Source organism: Carcharodon carcharias, chromosome 8 (assembly GCF_017639515.1).
Source record: "Carcharodon carcharias isolate sCarCar2 chromosome 8, sCarCar2.pri, whole genome shotgun sequence".
NCBI classification, from domain to species: Eukaryota; Metazoa; Chordata; class Chondrichthyes; order Lamniformes; family Lamnidae; genus Carcharodon; species Carcharodon carcharias.
Window position 1 is genome coordinate 239,330 of NC_054474.1, and position 23,392 is coordinate 262,721.

The 23,392-nt window shown below is 43.8% G+C and overlaps 1 protein-coding gene across 6 annotated transcripts in view; it reads right to left on the reverse strand.

Annotated features, from left to right (window-relative positions):
• The window catches only part of arap3 (ArfGAP with RhoGAP domain, ankyrin repeat and PH domain 3), a 491,562-nt gene that overhangs the window by 41,589 nt on the left and 426,581 nt on the right, over positions 1-23,392 (reverse strand). For all 6 annotated transcript variants that reach the window (XM_041193181.1, XM_041193177.1, XM_041193179.1 and 3 more), the window contains 2 exons: positions 3,621-3,706; positions 2,152-2,187 (listed from right to left, as the gene is read on the reverse strand). In XM_041193181.1, coding sequence (XP_041049115.1) covers positions 2,152-2,187; positions 3,621-3,706 — 122 coding nt within the window. The remainder of the gene's footprint in view (positions 1-2,151; positions 2,188-3,620; positions 3,707-23,392) is intronic.

Sequence of the window (23,392 nt, forward strand, 5' to 3'; positions counted from 1 at the left end):
TGCAAATTTCCCAATCGTGCCCCCCAGGTTCACGTCCAAATCATTAACATATAACACAAACAGCAAGTGTCCCAACACCAAGCCCTGTTGTAAGGTTGTAAAGAAGGCATATGAAATGCTCTCCTTCATTGGCAGAGGTATAGAATATAAAAGTAAGGATGTAATGTTGGAATTGTATAAAACACTGCTGAGGCCACAACCGGATTATTGTGTGCAGTTCTGGTCACCACATTACAGGAAGGACGTAATAGCTCCAGAGAGAGTGCAGAGGAGGTTTACAAGAATGTTGCCAGGGTTAGAAAAGTGTAGCTACGAGGAGAGATTAGATAGGTTGGGGTTATTTTCCTTAGAACAAAGAAGGCTGAGAGATGACTTGATTGAGGTGTACAAAATTATGAGGGGAATAGAAAGAGTGGAGAAGATAAAATTGTTTCCCTTGATGAAGAATTCTAGAACCAGGGGACATAGATTCAAGATAAGCGGCAGAAGGTGCAGGGGGGACATGAGGAAGAACTTTTTTACGCAGAGGGTAGTGGGTGTCTGGAATTCGCTGCCCAAGTTGGTGGTAGAGGCAGAAACTTTAAACTCTTCTAAAAAGTACCTGGATCTGCACCTAAAGTGCTGTAAGCTGCAGGGCTATGTGTCGGGTACAGGAAGGTGGGATTAAAAAGGGCACTTGGGTGTCCTCGGGCTGGCATGGAAAAGATGGGCTGAATGGCCTCCTTCTGTGCTGTAACTTTTCTATGGTTCAATGGTTCTATCTCTGGGCTCCTCCAATTCTGGCATCCTAAGCATCTGTAATTTTAACCACGCTACCAGTCTTGGCTGTACTTTTGTTTCTTCAACCCTAAGTTCTGGAATTCCCTCCCTAACCCTCTGTCTCTTCACCTGTCTCTCTACATTTAAGGATGATCCTTAAAACTTACCTCGTTGATCAAACATTTGGCCACCTGTCCTAATATTTCCTTGCATTGCTGGTATCAAATTTTGTTTGATAAATGAAGTACTTTTGGCCATTTTACCACATTAAAAGCATTATAGAAATAGTTTAATGCTGATGTTGTATTGTTATATTTGCACAAACCATTTTCTTCATAATACGGTATCATGAAGCTATACTGTATATATTATTGGAAAATATTTTCTTTTAAAATAGAAGTTTAGCCTGTGGGTGTGTCTTAACTGGGTTAAAGCCAGTCAGTCTGGGTGCTTTGATGTGTATTAGTTTTGAGATGTAAGAGAGGCAGAGTTTGCATTTTGTTGAATAGAGCATACAAGAAAGGTGAGTAAAATCTGGCACCTAGCTAGCAGAGACCAAAGCAATATGTTTATATTACTAATAAAATTGGTACTATGAAAGCGGTTTTATAGTTAGAAGAGGTGGAGTTCAAAGGGGCTGGTGATACAATGAGAATTTCCATTCAATGAGATGTGCTGGGTATAACCAATAGCAGTTCAGTGTGTGCAGAGCAAGGGCATGTAACATCAAAGCAGCTGTAAATCTACAACTGTCTGCAAAGGAACCAAAGTGAAAGGAGCCTCATTTTGAATTTGTAAGGTGAAAATGCTTTGCCTGGTGTCTGCTTCAAAATCTATGGGTTGCTGTTGCCTTAATGGAGATTAGCCTGGGGATTTGTTAAAAGTTATGATAGTAGTAACTTGTAGCCATGTGTATGTGTTTAATGTGTTGTAACTTAACAAAATGTTTCATTTAATTTAATATTAAAACCGTTCGAGAACTGGTGGTCTGATTCCTGAATTTAGCGCTGCATGTCAAACATACCACTTAAAATATAGGTTATGACAGTTGTTTAAAGTTTCCCTCTTGGATTTTTAAAGAATTCTGCTTTACTAACTGCTGAGTCATAACATATGGTCACTGAGGTCAGAGGCATAGACTGTGAAGAGATTTGGTGCTTATCAGCAACCATCATGGTACAAAACCCTTCCACAATATTCAGTATGAATCTCAGAGCTGCTCAACCAATCCTCTTGATACTTGGACCTGCCTGCTGATAACCTGTGGTTAATGCAGTCCAAAAGCGCAAGGCTGATGAGTGGCCGGAATATAATAGCCTCAGTGTAAACTCACACAGCTGGAATATAACAAGACGCAGGCACTGGGGGAAGGGATAAATCTTGCTCACTTACCACTGCTGCTTATCTGAGAATATAGTAAATCCCCACCTATACAGGAGAGAAGAGTGATGTATTAGTGTAGAGAATAACAACCTTTCAAAAAAAACAATATTTTTGCAGAGATGCACGAGTAAGACTCAAATCCTGACAAGCAAACTCTTCCTTTAAATGTGTCTTTATCAATTTGAAAGGAGTGCTTACATTTCCAGAATGGTCAGTGAGATGAGTGGGGTAAATTTTTTTTTACAAGATAGCTGCCCTATGTTGTAATATGCCTTTAAGGGATATCAGCATGGCATCACCAGAAGGGAAATGTGTTATGCAATCCAGTCTTAGTTTCACTATTGCTTTGAGCAGAGAACACACACACAGCTCTGATGTCTTTAAATTTTATACCCATGTATGACTGTTCTCATGGGTCTAGTCTTAGTAAATGAACACACAACGTGTTTACTCAATCCCTTAAGAGCAATTGGTGCCATGTGTCTTGTACATTAAATAAGCCCATTATTATTATTTTTTTATTTATTCACAAGATGTGGGCTTCGCTGGCTGGGCCAGCATTTATTGCCCATCCCTATTTGCCCTTGAAGAGGAGGTGGTGAGCTGCCTTCTTGAGCCACTGCAGTCTATGTAGTGTAGGTACATCACATTGCAGAGCCCAGTCTGTGACAAGGGCAGATCAGTCCAATCGGACATACAAGTCAGTGCACCTAGTTTGTGGTCTTGCTGAGTTTCTGACCATTACAATGAATAATCTAATATTTGGGGTGGCTTCAGTTCAAGTGGTGCTAATCCTGCTGCTCAATCTTCCAACCTTCCTTCCTGTTGAGAGAAGTTCACTAACAGGAAGGAACGTTAGTTCATCAAATTTACCTCAATGTTGTTATAATAAAGCATATACTCTAAAATCTGATCAAAGACTCTCACTTTCATTCTTTCCATGAGACAGCAGTACATTTAATAAAGTTTTACCCAGACATAACCTGTAAATTGGTGAAGCAGATTGCACACAACGTTATTGTATTCTCAAACCTTAAATATAATTTTTAAATTGTGAACTGTCAAAGAACATTAACATGAATAAATAAATAATTTCTCTTCTCTGCATGTAGAGATAGCTTCACCTGGATAAAACTCTTCCGCATTTTTCTCGTAGCCTCCTGTTGCTTTCTACCAATTATGAACCAGAACCCAGGCTAATTCCTTGCTCCTGCCCACCCCGTAGAACTGAAACCAATTTCAGCACCCACTGTTGAGATATAGTTAATCTCAGAATGCATCAAGGATCAAATCCTTAACCTGCTGCCATGGTTTCTTGATGCACTGATCTTGTCACATTTTTTTGTGCCTTTGATTGCTACTGCATTGATAAATGCGTTTTCAGTTTTCTCCCCATTGTTTCCCCGGCACAGGCAAGTTGACCAAATAGCTTCCTCTGTGCCTATGACTCTATAAATGAGTGTTAATGATGGACTTACTGCACTGTTGGCGCTTTCAGCTTCTTCTTAATGCCCAGGTAAACCTTCAGTGAGAGGACAGACCACTCCCGTTCAGGCTTGGAGCTCTGTAAAACAGACACCATGAGGCAGTCATGTTTCTCTTCCATTCTGTACTTGTTAATCAAGGCCTTGTAATGTCCAACGTGTTGTGGATGTTGCTTTAAGCACATTACAGCGTTATTACAGCCTGTTGACAGTTGTATTGTTAACTTAGATTCTTGGCTTAAATATAAGGATACCTGAAATCAGTTGCAGAAACAAAAGAGTAAGAAGTTCCAAATCCAAAGTTTCCAGGCTTTATATTGATTGTAGATTAAAATGTATATATAAAAGCCTATACTCACACAAACCAATTAAGGGCAACACAAATGATCATAATGTAAGAAATAAAACAACAGTTTTACCAATGGAAGTTTCAGTGGCTTTGCTACAGGCCAGTAACATGTCCTTTCCGCCCTTTGATGTTTTAAAAGATTTTAAAAATCATTCTCAGGATGTTAGTATCGCTTGTAAGGCCAACATTTATTGCCTATGCCTAATTATCCATGAGAAGGTAATGGTGAGCTGCCACCTTGAACTGCTGCATCTATGTGGTAAGGGTAATATGCTTGGGGGTTAGACAGACTGAACAGGCTTCTCGCATCACTAATTCTTCTCATGATCTTAGTTTACTTGAATTAATTTCATCACTGCATGTCATGACACAGCAGATGATGTGTGCCAGGTGGATGAAATCCACGAGGGAAACTTGATCGCACTATCACAACGGTTTTGCAATTTGTATTTATTTCGAGGTGCATGCCCTGAATTCAGAAGTAATAAGTCCACCAAGACTTTCAGAGATTTTGAAAATAAACTAAGTTAAAACATTTATTAACAAAAGAGAAGATTCAATGTCTTCATTGAACTACAAATTACTACGATACTAACTCCTAAAATTCCTACTTAACCTGGCTCCCAGTTACACCCCCTTTAAGGCAATGGTCCAAAAATAGATGTTAGATTTTAAACCGATCCAGCAAATTAACACAGCACCTTGGACAGTGGAATTTAAAATGTCTCTTTCCAGCTTCGGTTTCTGTGAACAACAGACTTATGTACAAATACTGGAGGCTTCACACACTTCTGTTAGATCTTACAATGCCTTCTCCTGACATAGCCTTTGTATACGTTTCACCCTTTTTAATATGTAAATCCATTGTTTCCACATGTCTTTGGAATTTTGCCTTTCTCATAATATAAATCTTTTTATGTTGACAATATATATTGTCAGTAACCCTTGAGAAAAATAAACACATTCCTTAGCTTGCTTGTCTGGGTATTTGTAAACAGATTGAGATCCCTTTGACAACCAAATCCCCCTTCATCTATCTAAGAATGCAAATTCCCTTTACACCTTACATGCTAAAACCCCACCTATGTTTACTCATTAGCATATTAAAGACACTTCTACACCTGACTTCTTTTTGATAACCACAACTTGCAGTCTGCTTAGCTACAAAATGTAACTAAATCACATACACAGACAAAAACACAAGCACCCATCAACCTACTTTATAGTAAACCAGAGAAATATTATGAAAATTATTATACTCTCATGGCACCTCCCTCCTTATTGAAAAATGAACCCCATTTATTATCACCTGTTCCTGCAATACTCCCTCTGAACAACAAATATTGCTATCCCATATCATGAAGGATTGACTAGTCCCTGTGTCTCTTAAAAATTCAATACTTTTACCTGCCCCACCCTGTACACATGGAAAGACTTCACATATAAAATCATCAAACATTTCTGCAACTTGCTCCTCAGAACTCCCTTGGACAAATTGTGAACCCATAACAAAAACAGAACTACCTGGAAAAACTCAGCAGGTCTGGCAGCATCGGCGGAGAAGAAAAGAGTTGACGTTTCGAGTCCTCATGACCCTTCGACAGAACTAGGTGAATCCAAGGAACGGGTGAAATATAAGCTGGTTTAAGGTGGGGGGGGGGTGGGTTGGGTGGGGGGAGAGAAGTGGAGGGGGGTGGTGTGGTTGTAGAGACAAACAAGCAGTGATAGAAGCAGATCATCAGAAGATGTCACAGACAACAGAACAAAAGAACACATAGGTGTTGAAGTTGGTGATATTATCTAAACGAATGTGCTAATTAAGAATGGATGGTAGGGAACTCAAGGTATAGCTCTAGTGGGGGTGGGGGGAGCATAAAAGATTTAAAAATATTTAAAAATAATGGAAATAGGTGGGAAAAAGAAAAATCTATATAACTTATTGGAAAAAAACAAAAGGAAGGGGGAAGAAACAGAAAGGGGGTGGGGATGGAGGAGGGAGGTCAAGACCTAAAGTTGTTGAATTCAATATTCAGTCCGGAAGGCTGTAAAGTGCCTAGTCGGAAGATGAGGTGTTGTTCCTCCAGTTTGCGTTGGGCTTCACTGGAACAATGCAGCAAGCCAAGGACAGATATGTGGGCAAGAGAGCAGGGTGGAGCGTTGAAATGGCAAGCGACAGGGAGGTTTGGGTCATTCTTGCGGACAGACCGCAGGTGTTCTGCAAAGCGGTCGCCCAGTTTACGTTTGGTTTCTCCAATGTAGAGGAGAACGCATTGGGAGCAACGAATGCAGTAGACTAAGTTGGGGGAAATGCAAGTGAAATGTTGCTTCACTTGAAAGGAGTGTTTCGGCCCTTGGACGGTGAGGAGAGAGGAAGTGAAGAGGCAGGTGTTACATCTTTTGCGTGGGCATGGGGTGGTGCCATAGGTGGGGGTGATGGAGGAGTGGACCAGGGTGTCCCGGACGGAACAATCCCTACGGAATGCTGATAGGGGGGGTGAAGGGAAGATGTGTTTGGTGGTGGCATCATGCTGGAGTTGGCGGAAATGGCGGAGGATGATACTTTGAATGCGGAGGCTGGTGGGGTGATAAGTGAGGACAAGGGGGACCCTATCATATTTCTGGGAGGGAGGAGAAGGCGTGAAGGCGGATGCGTGGGAGATGGGCCGGACACGGTTGAGGGCCCTGTCAATGACCGTGGGTGGAAAACCTTGGTTAAGGAAGATGGAGGACATGTCAGAGGAACTGTTTTTGAATGTAGCATCATCGGAACAGATGCGGCGGAGGCAAAGGAACTGAGAGAATGGGATGGAGTCCTTACAGGAAGCGGGGTGTGAGGAGCTGTAGTCAAGGTAGCTGTGGGAGTCGGTAGGCTTGTAATGGATATTGGTGGACAGTCTATCACCAGAGATTGAGACAGAGAGGTCAAGGAAGGGAAGGGAAGTGTCAGAGATGGACCACGTGAAAATGATGGAGGGGTGGAGATTGGAAGCAAAATTAATAAACTTTTCCAAGTCCCGATGAGAGCATGAAGCAGCACCGAAGTAATCATCGATGTACAAGAGAAAGAGTTGTGGAAGGGGGCCGGAGTAGGACTGGAACAAGGAATGTTCCACATACCCCATAAAGAGACAGGCATAGCTGGGGCCCATGCGGGTACCCATAGCCACACCTTTTAGTTGGAGGAAGTGAGAGGAGTTGAAGGAGAAATTGTTCAGTGTGAGAACAAGTTCAGCCAGACGGAGGAGAGTAGTGGTGGATGGGGATTGTTCGGGCCTCTGTTCGAGGAAGAAGCTAAGGGCCCTCAGACCATCCTGGAGGGGATGGAGGTGTAGAGGGATTGGACGTCCATGGTGAAGAGGAAGCGGTTGGGGCCAGGGAACTGGAAATTGTTGACGTGACGTAAGGTGTCAGAGGAATCATGGATGTAGGTGGGAAGGGACTGGACAAGGGGAGAGAGAAGGGAGTCAAGATAATGAGAAATGAGTTCTGTGGGGCAGGAGCAAGCTGACACAATCGGTCTACCGGGACAGTTCTGTTTGCGGATTTTGGGTAGGAGGTAGAAGCGGGCCATCCGAGGTTGGGCGACTGTCAGGTTGGAAGCTGTGGGAGGAAGATCTCCAGAGGAGATGAGGTCAGTGACAGTCCTGGAAACAATGGCTTGATGTTCAGTGGTGGGGTCATGGTCCAGGGAGAGGTAGGAGGAAGTGTCAGCGAGTTGACGCTCAGCCTCCGCGAGGTAGAGGTCAGTGCACCAGACAACAACAGTACCACCCTTGTCAGCAGGTTTGATGACGATGTCAGGGTTGGACCTGAGAGAATGGAGTGCAGTAAGTTCAGCGAGAGAGAGATTAGAATGGGTGAGAGGAGCAGAGAAATTGAGACGACTAATGTCACGCCGACAGTTCTGAATGAAAAGATCAAGAGAAGGTAAGAATCCAGAGGGAGGGGTCCAGGTGGAGGGAGAATATTGGAGGTGGGTGAAAGGATCCGTTGAACAGGGAGAGGACTCCTGCCCAAAGAAGTGAGCCCGGAGACGAAGACGGCGGAAGAAGAGTTCAGCAACGTGCCGAGCCCGAAATTCATTAAGGTGAGGGCGTATGGGTATGAAACTAAGTTCTTTGCTGAGCACTGAACGTTCAGCATCGGAGAGGGGAAGGTCAGGGGGTATAGTGAATACATGGCTGGGGCTGGGATTGGAAGATGGGGTGGGGACGGAGGGACAGGCAGGGGCGGAGGGTCCTAGATGGGTGTTGGTGTCGATGAGTTGTTGGAACTTGCGTTCCTTAGCACTTGAGAGAAAGAGATAAAGTTTCTTGTTGAGGCGTCAGATGAGACGAAGAATAAAATGAAACTGGGGGCACGTGCAGCTTTGAAAAAGGGTGCGGTGGTGCTGCTGGAGGGAGAGGTCGAGTGTGTTCATATGGCGGCGCATGGCACTGAGTGTGGATCTCAGGATGCGACAGGAACAGCAGTCCGAGAAACGTTTTATGTCCCGGAAATACCTGTAATCCTGGGTGAGTTCAAAACATGAGGGGTGGAATTTCAGTTGAAATCCACGTGGGGTAATTCGGAGACGGAGACAGTCACTGAGAAAGGAGATATGGCTGTGAAAACGGGTTTTAGTAAACACCTCGTCAAGCACCAGGAGAGAAATGGAAAGCAATGAAGGTGAACAAGGCAAAAGAGAGATACGGAAATCTTGTCGCAGAGACGAACAGAACTTCTTCAAGGAGGTAGGCATTTCTTGAAGAGCAGTGGCAGTCAATTAAACACAGAGATAAAAACAAAAAACTGCAGATGCTGAAAATCCAAAACAAAAACAGAATTACCTGGAAAAACTCAGCAGGTCTGGCAGCATCGGCGGAGAAGAAAAGAGTTGACGTTTCAAGTCCTCATGACCCTTCGACAGAACTAGGTGAATCCAAGGAACGGGTGAAATATAAGCTGGTTTAAGGTTGGGGTGGTGGCGGTTGGGTGGGGGGAGAGAAGTGGAGGGGGGGTGTGGTTGTTGGGACAAACAAGCACTGATAGAAGCAGATCATCAAAAGATGTCACAGACAACAGAACAAAAGAACACATAGGTGTCGAAGTTGGTGATATTATCTAAACGAATGTGCTAATTAAGAATGGATGGTAGGGCACTCTAGGTATAGCTCTAGTGGGGGTGGGGAGAGCATAAAAGATTTAAAAATATTTGAAAATAATGGAAATAGGTAGGAAAAAGAAAAATCTATATCACTTATTGGAAAAAAACAAAAGGAAGGGGGAAGAAACAGAAAGGGGGTGGGGATGGAGGAGGGAGGTCAAGACCTAAAGTTGTTGAATTCAATATTCAGTCCGGAAGGCTGTAAAGTGCCTAGTCAGAAGATGAGGTGTTGTTCCTCCAGTTTGCGTTGGGCTTCACTGGAACAATGCAGCAAGCCAAGGACAGATATGTGGGCAAGAGAGCAGGGTGGAGTGTTGAAATGGCAAGCGACAGAGAGGTTTGGGTCATTCTTGCAGACAACCCATTCCCACTTCTTTACCTATCACTGATTCTTCCTGCTTTACTAACTCACAAACCATTGGTTTTTCCTGTGCCTGAACCTCAGAACCCATGGTACTTTTACTTCCAGAAGTTTTCTTATCAAAGACTGTGTCAGCTAATTGAACTTCAACACCTCTTCCCTGCCTTTTAACTTCCTCTTCTTCCTGTTTCAACCTGTGAGTTTATGATCTCATTACCACATAATCTGGAAACAGTCTAGAATGTTCTTTCATGCAACACTTCTGTTGAAAGCATCTCTAACAGGCTGCTCAACTACCATTGTGTTAGGAAATAGAGACAGTTTAAGTAAGTTATATTTGTATTTTTTGAGTGTTAGGAATGAGTTTTAGCTTTAATGTTTATGTTTGATTTGTATTTCTATGTTAAGAAAGGTCAAATGGAGTTTTAAGTTCACCTTAAAAAGGTGCTTGTATTTCTAATGAGGAGTTTTACAACTCTTAAAGAGAAGGTAAACATACAAGGGTTGAAGAATTGGACTGTTGCCATGCAACAGGGGCCCAGAGAGGAAGGTCCCTCCCATAGACGCACAGGAGGGAAAAAACAACAGTTTGACTTGGAAACTGGTGGAGTTCAGCTGTCAAACAGAAGCCACCAGGAAGGGACAGATAGCCACCTCCAAGCTAAAGAAAAAAACCCAAAAATCCAGGGGAGTGGAAGAGGGGAAAGTTCAAAGCAGGCCTTCTAGTCAAAGGAAGGACAGGAACTTGGGAAAAGTCCTGTTAAGTGGAGTTAAGAGTTAGGGGCAGAGAAAGGCTCTAAGCTTCATGTTTAAAGCTTCAAACTTAAAGAAATAAAGGCCTGAGAAGAGGCAAGGTCCAAAGAGACAACTGAAGGTCTGTATCTCTTTGTTATGGGCATGTGAAGCAGTAATGGTATCGTTGATGACTGAGTCAGTGAGAGAGAGTGCATGGAAGACAGCTTGAATGCAGGTGGAGACCCAGGATAGAGGAACATCAGAAGGAGAGTTCAAAATCTTGGAAGTGAGAGAAAGATTGGTTTAGGAGAAGATTCCAAGGCGAGGCCTTGGAGAATGGAGCCCCTTGTGAAAGATAGAATTCAGTGAGACTGGTTGGCTCACGGTGTGACAAGTGTCTGGGGTGGTGGGGAGGAGGGGGGAAGCTGTGGAGAGATCCATAGTATCTGGTTAAGGTGGCAATTGTCAATTGGGTTCAGAGTGTGGTGTATCTGATCACAGGCTGCCTATTGGTACATGGACTGTGTACTTACTGTGAACATTAGAGTATAAGATAGCTTTTGTAACTTGTGTTATCCTTACAAATATGTATATATCAGTAAAGGTATAGTTGTGGATGAAGAGCATTGTAATATGGTTAATATTTTCTCATAGAATAAATGTTTTATTCTTTTGTTAAAAGTTCATCAGCTGACTCCTACAATTCTGTTCAGTAGCCGCTCTCCACGTATCTAAACAAACAAAAGTTGGGATCTATTAGCTGGGTTCCATCCTGGGATCAGGCTTGTCCAGTGGTAACCTCAGCTGGTGATCATAACAAAAGGCATCACCCACATCTGTGACCCAGCTATATCATTACCTAACAAATTGAACCCCAGCAATGGACAATTTTTCCACTACTCCAACAATCACCTCACCCATTTTCCACTTACTCTTTAAATTGACCCTCCACAATGGAATAGGTTTAGCATCTCCATTTTTCTTTGAAATACACTCTTTTTCCTTTCTTTCTCTGCCTTCTTTTTTGCTACCTCTAGTTCAAGTTTTTTTCATTTCCATTGCTTGTTCAAATTCAAGCTTCTTCATTTGTAATTGAAATCTCACTACCTCCAGCTGTGATCCACTAGTGTCAGGTATCACCTCCAACTTCAAATGTTGTGCTATCAATTCAACTATGTCTGCTTTCTTCACCCCTACAGATAACCTCAACATCAACTTATCTGTTAACTTACCCTTAGATGCTTTTTGTAACCCAATCAGAGTTATATCTTCTACTTTCAAAAAAGTTTTAGCCATGAATACAGCCACTTTTGCAGTCTCACCACTTTAAAAAGACCTCACACCAACTCCTGAATTCAAAGTGCTTCTCGTACTCATAACCTTAAGATTCACCAACTCCAAACCAATCAAGGAATTTCAAATATTCCCGGACGAGCCCCCAATTTTTTTGATCCACCTGGCACACATCATCTGCCGCCTCATAACACTGCACCAGTTCAAAGCAGTTTTTCCTCTTTTTTCCAAACCTGATGTGTGATAACTCATCCCACTAAGATCTTACTTTCTGTCAATGTGTGAGCAAGGTGTTTTAGTGCTGTTTTTTCCATGCATCAAGGAACTTTGGACAACAGTATCACAGAATGGTTACAGCACAGAAAGTGGCCATGTTTCCCATTGTGTCTGTGCTGACCCTCTGAAGGTGTAATTCACCTAGTGCCATCTCCCCATAACCCTGCACATTCTTCCTTTTCAGATAATAATCCAATCCCCTTTTGAAAGCCTCAATTGAACCTGCCTCCATCACACTCTTAGGCCATGCATCCTAACCACTTGCTGCGTGAAAAAGATTTTCCTCATGTCACCATTGCTTCTTCTGCCATTAATCTGCTTTAATCTGTGCACTCGGGTTCTTGATCCTTCCATTAATAGGAACAGTTTCTCTCTATCTACTAATGTCCAATTGCAAAAAGTCAACCCAGCAACTGCTGACTCCAGAAGTAAAAGGTAGAAATCGCCCATCAACATCTTTAAATTGTCTTGATGCAGAAACTGGAAAGACCATTGAGGTGAGTCTGAAAACATCTGAGCCATCAAGGAGATACAACTGACTTTTTTCATTTCAAACAATTAAACCTACCCCTTCACCTTGTAACTTGCTCCTGTGCATGTGAGTGAGTTGGAGTGTTTTAATTATTTGATTTACATTGGGTGTTAAGTACAATAAATACTATTTCCTTTGCTTTTTAAAAACTTAAGAAAACCAGTCTGTGTGTGTCTTTTACAGTCACAGCATGTAAGTGGGTAAAGACTCACTGAATTGGCAAGTGTATTCTTTAAGAAAAGCACCTGTTTTGGTCAACTGAGGAGTGGAAAAAAAGGGAAGACATTCTACCACTTTTGCCCTGATCGTAATATGATATATAAACAGCTTGGATCTTGGAACATGGAGTAAAATTTCAAAATTTGCCATTGATACAAAACTTGGAGGCATGGTAAATATACTTACATACAAACAAAGAGCAGGAGTAGGCCACTCGGCCCCTTGAACCTGCTCTGCCATTCAATAAAATCATGGCTGATCTGAATGTAACCTCAACCCCACATTCCTGTCTACCCCCAATAACCTTTCACCCCCTTGTTAATCAAAGATCCATCCAGCTCTGCCTTAAAAACATTCAAAGACTCTGCTTCCACTGCCTTTTGAGGAAGAGAGTTCCAAAGACTCACAACCCTCAGAGTAAAAATTTCTCCTCATCTCGGTCTTAAATGAGCGACCCCTTATTTTTAAACAGTGACACCTAGTTTGAGATTTTCCCACAAAAGGAAACATCCTCTCCACATCCACCCTGTCAAGACCCCTCACGATCTTAAAGGTTTCAATCAAGTTGCTTCTTACTCTTCTAAACTCCAGTAGATACAAGCCTAACCTGTCTAACCTTCCCTCATAAGACAACCCAACCATTCCTGGTGTTAGTCTCATAAACCTTCTCTGAACTGCTTCTAATGCATTTATATCTTTCTTTAAATGAGAAGACCAATACCATACATAATACTCCAGATGTGGTCTCACCAATGCCCTGTATAAGTGAAGCATAACCTCCCTACTTTTGTATTAAATTCCTCTCACAATAAGTGATAACATTCTATTAGCTTTCCCAATTACCTGCTTTACCTGCATAATAACCTTTTGTGATTCATGCAAGAGGATACCCAGATCCCTCTGCACCTTGGAGCTCTGCAATCTCTCACCATTTAGATAATAAGCTTCTTTATTCTTCTTGCCAAAATGAACAATTTCACATTTGCCCGCATTATACTCCATTTGCCAGATCTTTGTCCACTCACTTAACCTATATATATATATATATATATATAAAACTTTGTAGCCTCCTTACATCCTCTTCACAATTTACTTTCCTTCCTATCTTTGTGTCATCAGCAAATTTAGCCACCATTCCTTCAGCACTTTCATCCAGGTCATTTATATAAATTGTAAAAGGTTGAGGCCCCAGCACTGATCCCTGCGGTTCACCACTTATCATATCCTGCCAACCAGAAAAAGAACCCATTTATGCCAATTCTACTTCATGTTAGCTAGCCAATGTTCTATCCATGCCAATATTTTGCCCGCTACACAATGACCTTTTATTTTCTGTAATAATCTTTGATGTGGCACTTTATCAAATGTCTTCTGGAAATCTAAGTACAGTACATCCACTGGTTCCCCTTTATCCACAGCACATGTTACTCTTTCAAAGAACTCCAATAAATTGGGTTGACTCTGCCTGACTGCCTTGACTTTTTCTAAGTGCCCTGCTATAACATCTTTAATAATAGCTTCTAACATTTTCCAAGACCTGAATTGTCCGGTTGGTGGGGGGGGGGGGGGGGGGGGGGGGGTGCTGGAGCAGGAGCAGGAGCGGGCCCAATCGCCATCCATCTTTGGGTCTGCGGACGGGCTAGTTAAGGCCCACTCAGCGTATTTTTCGATTCCCAAGGATAGCAGGGGTGGGTGAGCGGCGGCGGGCGTGCACAGACCAATGGGTCCAATGGCGACCCAGCTGCCTGTTTAAACGAAGGCCTGGCAGCCTTTTCTAGGCTGCTCACAATGGCCAGTGAAAGGCCACAACAGAGGGCTTCTGGTGAGCAGGCCAGGCCGGAGGGTAGGGCAGTGGGACAGGCCAGGGTGGATGGGAAGGGCAGGGGGCCAGTGTGCCCCTCATTTTTCTGATGACTGCCTTGCTGCCCTCCTCGAGGAGATGGCATCATGGCAGGAGGTGCTGGTTCCCCAAGATGGGAGGAAGAGGCCCCCCTACAAGAAGAAATGTGCCTGGGAGGAGGTGGCGGAGGTGGTGAGCTCCCACGACGTGGTGTGGAGCACCTGGATCCAGTGTCTCAAGTGTTTCAATGACTTGCTGCACTCTGGCAGAGTGAGTACCATGTCAGCATCGGGCATGTAACCCAGCAGGTCAGCATACCCCCCTGCTGTCCCTGTCCCACTTCACAATTCTGAGTGTAGTGACTGTATTGAATCACTGACGGCATGTGTCCTTCACTGGGTGGGCCAGCAGATATTGCCTATGCCGAGGTCACATGAGAGGGTGATGAGGAGATGTGTTTTGCCCCCACAGAATGTGTTACAAGGATTGTCAAAGGATACAATGGGATATAGATCGATTGGAGACATGGGCAGAGAAATGGCAGATGGAGTTTAATCCAGACAAATGCGAGTTAATTCATTTTGGAAGGTCTAATACAGGTAGGAATTATACAGTAAATGGCAGAACCCTTAAGTGCATCGATGAGCAGAGGGATCTGGGTGTACAGGTCCACAGGTCACTGAAAGTGGCAACGCAGGTGGATAAGATAGTCAGGAAGGCATGTGGCATGCTTGCCTTCATCGGCAGGGGAAGTCATGCTGCAGCTGTATAGAACCTTGGTTAGGCCACACTTGGAATATTACAAAATTATGAGTGGCATGGACAGAGTAGATAGTCAGAAGCTTTTTCCCAGGGTGGAAGAGTCAATTACTAGGGGACATAGATTTAAGGAGAGAGGAGAAAACTATAGAGGAGATATGCGGGGCAAGTTTTTTACACAGAGGATAGTGAGTGTTTGGAATTCGCTGCCAGAGGAGGTGGTGGAAGCAGGTACGATAGTGGTGTTTAAGAGGCAGCTTGACAAATACATGAATAGGATGGGAATAGAGGGATACAGACCCCGGAAGTGCAAAATGTTTTAGTTGACAGGCAATATGATGGGCTCAGGCTTGGAGGGCCGAAGGGCCTGTTCCTGTGCTGCCACTGCTGTACTTTTCTTTGTTCTTTGTACACTGAGACCCACACGACTGGTTTTGGGGGTAACCTGGAGGAGCTGCACCTGGGTGCAGAGCTGGAGCTCCAGGACATGTCAAAGTCAGGGTGATGAGATGCTGGGAGGGGAGCTTCAAGGTGGTGTGGCACCGATCGATCTGCTGTCCTCTGCACTCCACATGCTTGCGCCTCCTTGCCATGGAAGGATATACTGTGTGGCACGTAATGTGATGTAGACAGCAAGTGTCCAATAGGGGGGTGGGGGGGTAAGGAACAGGCCTGGCATCTTTGTGTGAGTGATCGGCAGCAGTGGAGTGAGGAGGCACTGGAGGTCTGCAATGTCCCACTCTGGATGGGCTGGGGCGTCCATGAAGAGAGTCAATATGTAATTTGCACCAATCAATGCTCATCTGTCATTTTCAGGAGAAGAATGCACATAACGCGGCAGAGTGGGTGAGCACTGGCGGCCGCCGGGCACAGATCGCCATTCTAAGTCGCTTGGAGCTGGACCTGGACAGGTGTCACGCACCCAGGTCCACTGGTGTTGGTGAGACTGGGGTGCCATGGCCAGGTACTTATGCCCAACAGTGAGGTCACCATTGTTCTCCCAACAGCCACCGCACTGCTGAATGTTAAGTGATTTAATTTTGCAACATGGCTTGACCATCGGTTATGGAAGGATGAGCGCATAATGATCCGGGGGACAGGGACGCACACTGTCATTGTCTCTACGCTAAGCTTTCAGCATCAGCGGAGCAGGGCTGGGAGGAGGAGCAGCAGAAGCCCCCTCTTACACCTGAAGGGCCTGAAGTCTCACCAGCATCACACCATTTCTGCGAGGCCTTATGTGAACTTATACACAAGTGTGAAAAACAGAAAGGCAGAGTATTATTTAAATGGTGATATATTGGGAAATGTGGATGTACAAAGGGATCTGGGTGTCCTTGTACACCAGTCAGTGAAAGTAAACAGGCAGGTGCAGCAAGCAATTAGGAAGGCAAATGGTACGTTGGCCTTCATTGCAAGAGGATTTGAGTTCAGAAGTAGGGATGTCTTACTGCAGTTATGCAAGGCCTTGGTGAGACCGTATCTGGAGTATTGTGTGCAGTTTTGGTCTCCCTCCCTAAGAAAGGATATACTTGTCCTAGAGGGAGTGCAGCGAAGGTTCACTAGGCTGATACCAGGGATGGCAGGATTGTCGTATGAGGAGTGATTGGTTCGACTGAGCCTGTATTCACCAGAGTTTAGAAGAATGAGAGGGGATCTGAATGAAATGCATAAAATTCTAACAGGGCTAAGCAGACTAGATGCAGGGAAGATGTTTCCCCTGATTAGGGAGTCTGGAGCAAGGGGCCATAGTCTCAGGATACAACAGGACAGGCATTTAGGACAGGGACGAGGAAAGATTTCTTCACTCAGAGAGTGGAGAACCTGTGGAATTCTCTACCACAGAGGCTGTGGAGGTCGGGTCACTGAGTATATTTAAGAAAGAAGTTGATATTTCTTTGGATTTTAGGGGCATCAATGGATATGGAGTGAAAGCGGGAAAATGGCATTGAGATAGAGGATCAGCTATGATCATATTGAACGGTGGAGCAGGCTTGAAGGGCTGAATGGCCTACTCCTGCTCCTAGTTTCTATATTTCAAAGCCGCCTGGACTCTTGCCATTTGCTACCGAGAGCAATGTGAACCCCCCTCACTATACTGTCCCCATGACCATCACATTCCTTTTTGCTCCCACCTCCCCAGGCCACCTTGGATGGTTTCCTGTCCTACGGTGCCATGGTCAGTTGCTCATCCACCCTGCAGCCCCCACTCTCATCCAAACAAGCTGAGAGAACCTCAAACCTGTTGGACAATTGCAGAGGCTCACACTCCTAAATTCCTGCCCTCTGGGTCTCCTTTCCTGCCTCACTCACAGTCACACCCTCCTGTCTCTGGCCACTGACCAAATCAGAAGACCCTATCCTCAGGGGTGTGACTGCCTCCTGGTATAAAGCATCCAGGTAACTTTCCCCCTCCCTGATATGTCACAGTGTCTGCAGCTCAGCCTCCAGCTCAGTGACTCTGAGATAAAGTTCCTCGAGCTGCAAACACTTACTGCAGCTGTGTTTGTCCTGGGTCACAATGTTATCCAGGAGTTCCCACATGCTGCAGCCTTGACACATCACCAGTTCTGTCATCCTTAATGTGTTTTAAATAATTACTTAACTATATTAATCACTTATTTAATGTTGCTTCCTTATATATTTGATTAACTTTACCACCAAATCGTGTACTATTTTAAACCTGAAGGATGCAATAGAACGGTGTCATGGTAGCCAGGTAGCTGTCATGACAGGTGTCAGGTCGAAAATACAATTGAGAACCAAGAGGAATACAGAAGGTTCAGAGGGGAGGTGAAAAAGCATATTAGAGAAACAAAGAGGGATTATGAAAAAAGACTGGCTTCCAACATAAAGGGGAATCCCAAAGTCTTCTATAGGCATTAAACAGTGAAAGAGTGGTGAAAGGAGGAGTAGGGCCGATTAAGGACCTAAAAGGGAATTTACACATTGACAAAGGGGCCATGGCTGAGGTACTAAAGGAAAACTTTGCATCCGTCTTTACCAAGGAAGTAGATGCTACCCAGGCCATGGTGACAGACGAAGAAACTCTATCATTAGAAACATAGAAACTAGGAGCAGGAGTAGGCCATTCAGTCCTTCGAGCCTGCTCCGCCATTCATTATGATCATGGCTGATCATCCAACTCAATAGCCTGCTCCCGCTTTCTCCCCATACCCTTTGATCCCTTTCACCCCAAGAGCTATATCTAACTCCTTCTTGAAAACATACAATGTTTTGGCCTTAACTACTTTCTGTGGTAACGAATTCCAAAGGCTCACCACTCTCTGGGTGAAGAAATTTCTCCTCATCTCAGTCCTAAATGGTCCACTCCGTATCCCCAGACTGTGACCCCTGGTTCTGGACTCCCCCACCATCAGAAACATCCTTCCTGCATCTACCCTGTCTAGTCCTGTTAGAATTTTATATGTTGCTATGAGATCCCCCCTCATTCTTCTGAACTCCAGCGAATATAATCCTAATCAACCCAATCTCTACTCATATGTCAGTCCTGCCATATGCCAGGAATCAGTCTGGTAAACGTTTGCTGCACTCCCTCTGTAGCAAGAACATCCTTCCTCAGATAAGGAGACTAAAACTGCACACAATATTCCAGATGTAGTCTCACCAAGGCCCTGTATAATTCCAGCAAGACATCCCTGCTCCTGTACTCGAATCCTCTCGCTATGAAGGCCAACATACCATTTGCCTTCTTTACCGCTTGCTGCACCTGCATGCTTACCTTCAGCGACTGGTGTACAAGGACACCCAGGTATCTTTGCACATTCCCCTCTCTCAAATTGTAGCCATTCAGATAATAATTTGCATTCCTGTTTTTGCTACCAAAGTGGATAACCTCACATTTATCCACATTATACTGCATCTGCCATGCATTTGCCCACTCACTCAGCTTGTCCAAATCACACTAAAGCATCTCTGCATCCTCCTCACAGCTCACCCTCCCACCCAGCTTTGTGTCATCTGCAAATCTGCAAAACTAAACTACATTAGTTCCCTCGTCTACATCATGAATATATATTGTGAATAACTGGGGTCCCAGCACCGATCCTTGCAGTACTCCACTAGTCACCGCCTGCCATTCGGAAAAAGACCCGTTTATTCCTACTCTTTGTTTCCTGTCTGCCAACCAGTTTTCCAGCCATTTCAATACACTATCCCCAATCCCATGTGCTTTAACTTCACGTGCTTATCTCATATACGGGACTTTGTCGAAAGCCTTCTGAAAGTCCAAATAAACCACATCCACTGGCTCCCTCTCATCAACTCTACTAGTTACATCCTCGAAAAATTCCAGTAGATTTATCAAGCATGATTTCCCTTTCGTAAATCCATGCTGCCTCTGTCCAATTCTACCACTGTTTTCCAAGTGCTCAGCTATTAAATCTTTTATAATGAATTCTAGAATTTTCCCCACTACCGACGTCAGGCTGACTGGTCTATAATTCCCTGTTTTCTCTCTACCTCCTTTTTTAAATAGTGGGGTTACATTAGCTACCCCCCAATCTATAAGAACGGTTCTAGAGTCTATGGAATCTCGGAAGATGACCACCAATGCATCCACTCTTTCTAGGGCCACTTCCTTAAGTACTCTGGGATGTAGATTATCAGGCCCTGTAGATTTATCGGCCTTCAATCCCATCAATTTCCCCAACACCATTTCCCTACTAATACTGGTTTCTTTCAGTTCCTCCCTTTCACTAAACCCTGTGTTTCCCAACATTTCTGGTATGTTATTTGTGTCCTCCTTTGTGAAGACAGAACCAAAATATGTATTTAGTTGGTCAGCCATTTCTTTGTTCCCCATTATAAATTCCCCTGTTTCTGACTCTAAGGGTTCAAAATTGATAAGGAGGAAGTGTTGAATAGACTGTCAATACTTAAAATTGACAAGGCACCAGGACAGGATGAGATACATCTAAGGCTATTAAAGGAAGTGAGAGCAGAAATTGCAGGGGCACTGGTCATAATCTTTCAGTCTTCCCTATACTCAGGGTTGGTGCCAGAGGACTAGAGAATTGCAAACATTACACCCTTGTTCAAAATAGGTTGTAAGGATAAGCCCAGCAATTACAGATCAGTCAGTTTAACTTCAGTGGTGGATAAGATTCTAGAAATAACTATTCAGGATAGAATTAGTAGTCACATGGAGAAACATGGGTCAATAAGGAAGAGCCAGCATGGATTTCTAAAGGGGAAATCGTGTTTAACCAACTTTCTGGGGTTTTTTGAAGAGGTAACAGAAAAGGTCGATGAGGGTAATGCTGTCGATATGGCGTACATGGACTTTCAAAAGGCATTTGACACAGTGCCACACAACAGGCTTGTGAGAAAAGTTATTGCTCATGGAATAAAAGGGACAGTAGCAACGTGGATACAAAATTGGCTGAAAAATAGGAAGCAGAGAATAATGGTCAATGGATATTTTACATGCTGGAGGAAGATTTGTAGCGGAGTTCCCCAGGGGTCAGTATGGGGACCCTTGTTTTTCCTGATATATATTAATGATCTAGATCTTGGTGCGCAGTTCAATTTCAAAGTTTGCAGATGATATGAAGCTTAGGAGTGTTGTGAACTGTGAGGAGGACAGTGTGGAATTTCAAGAGGACAGAGACAAGTTGGTGGAGTGGGCAGACATGTGCCAGATGAAGTTTAATGCGGAGAAGTGTGAGGTGAAGAATTTTGGCAGGAAGAACATGTACAGACAATGTAAAATAAGGGGCGAAATTTTGAAGACGGTGCAGGTGCAGGGTGTATTTGTGCATCGATCATTGAAGGTGGTGGGACAGGTGGAGAGAGCAGTTAATAAAGCATATAGTATCCTGGGCTTTATTAATAGGGGCATTGGGTACAAGAGCAGGGAGATTATGCTGAATTAATATTAGGCACTCGTTAGACCTCAGCTGGAGTATTGTATATATTTCTGGGCACCAGATTATAGGAAGGATGTGAACACATTGGAGAGAGTGCAGAAGAGGCTTACAAGAATGGTTCCAGGGATGAGAAACTTCAGCTATGAGGATAGATTGGAGAGGTTGGGACTGTTCTCCTTGGAGAGAAGAAGTTAAGAGGAGATTTGATAGAGATGTTCAAAATCATGAGAAGGCTGGACAGAGCAGATAGGGAGAAGCTGTTCCCACTTGTAAGAAGGATCAAGGACAAGAGGGCACAGATTTAAAGTGATTTGTAAAAGAAGCAAATGTGACTTGAGAAAAAACTTTCACACAACGAGAGGTTTGGGTTTGGATGCACTGCCTGGAAGTGTGGTAGGGGCAAGTTCAATTGGCACATTCAAGAGGGCATTAGATGATTATTTGAATAGAAAAAATGTGCATGGGTAAGGGAAAATGCAGGGCAATGGCACAAGGTCATAATGCCCATTTGAAGAACTGGTGCAGACACAATGGGCTGAATGGCCTCCTCTGTGCCATTAAAGTTCTGTGATTCTGTGATTACCCACCCACGGATACTCACCAAACTGCTCCTTTCTTTGTAGTAGAGCAAGGACCAATTTCTATGGGGTGAGAAAGATAGGAAAGGGAAACAAACAACTCCTTCACTCCCTTCTCACCAAAATCCAAGTTTTCACTCAGTTTGCCAAGGCTGCACTAAAGAACCCTGAATTTATAGTAAACTCAACTGGGGCTCTAGTTACCAGATTCAATCAGTTAGCTAATTAACTACTCAGCTCCGACAGCAGAGAGTGAGTTTACCCGGTCTAAATTGCACGAAAGAAAGAAATTAGCCTGCTTAAGGAGTACTTTCCAGTTACTGCTAATTAGAGACTAGTTTAGGTTTTAAGAGCAACATTTAAGAACAAAATTAACACTTAAAACTCCCCCCTCACCAAACCCCAAGTCTTCACTCAGTTAGTTGGCTATGAATTGCCTGCAGCAGGGTATAGATAGGATACAGAATGAACAGATAACTGCCAGATAGAATTTAATACAGACAAGTGTCAGGTGATGCACTTTTGCAGAAGGTATAATATAGCCCTAATGGCACAGTCTTAAAGAGTGTGCAGGGACAGCAGGATCATTTTGCATAGATGTTTGAAGGTGCTGGGGCATAGTGAGACAGTAGTTAGCAAAGTGTCTGGGGATCTTGTAGTGCATAGATAGAGGCATTAAGTACAAAAGCAGGGAAGTTTTGCTGAACCTTTATAAAGATCTGGTTAGGCCCCAAATTGAATATTGCACCCAGATCTACCCACCACACTTCAGGAAAGAGGTGAGGGTTGTTGAGAGGGAACAGAGGAGATTTACCAGAATGGTTCCAGAGATAGGGAGTTTTAGATACAAGGTAAATTGGAAAAGCTGGGATTTTTCTCCTTGGAGCAAAGGAAATAGAGGCAAGATATGATCAAGGTGCACATGATTATGACAGGTAAAGGTAAACAAGGAAAAACACTCCACATTGGTTGAATGTACCAGGATTAGATTGAAGCTTTTGGTCAAAATATGCAGGGAAAATGCGAGTGGGTAATGACCTGGAACTCACTGCCCACGAGAGCAGTGGAAATGGAAACAATGAATGATTTCAAAAGGAAATTAGATGAGTGTTTGAAGGAAATATCCTGTAGGGTTAGGGGGACTGTGTGGGGGAGTGAAGGTGGCCAGATTCCGCACGGGGAGTCAGCGGCATGGACTCAATGGAACTAAAGACCCCTTAGTGCTGTAAGTGACTCTCTGCCTCTATGCTGTGCAGACCCCTTTTCTAATTGCAGCTCATGACAAATATAGAAAATCTTCACACATCTAATTCAATTCTGGAACAGTGGGATCAAATAAAGTCAGTTTTTCTAGACTCCTGCGCCCAGACCATTGGGTTCACCATTGCTCTCACCAGGACTGATTTGACAAAAATGCTGCTCGAATATGTGGCCTCCTGCACCAAAAATGAGCAGCCTTCAGTGCCTGGCAAACAATCCAAGGTCACAAGTCAAGAAGGCAGCAGTCCAATAGATCAAAGCTGATGCCTAAAGACAAATCTATAAGATAAAGGACAGGGGGTGGGAAGAGAAAGCCTGAGAGACCCAACAGTATGCTGACTGCTTTTTTTTTTATTCATTCATGGGATGTGGGCTTTGCTGGCTGGGTCAGCATTAATTACCCATCCCGAATTGCCCTTGAGAAGGTGGTGGTGAGCTGCCTTCTTCAGCTGCTGCAGTCTATGTGGTGTAGGTACACCCACAGTGCTGTTAGGGAGTTCCAGGATTTTGACCCAGTGACAGTGAAG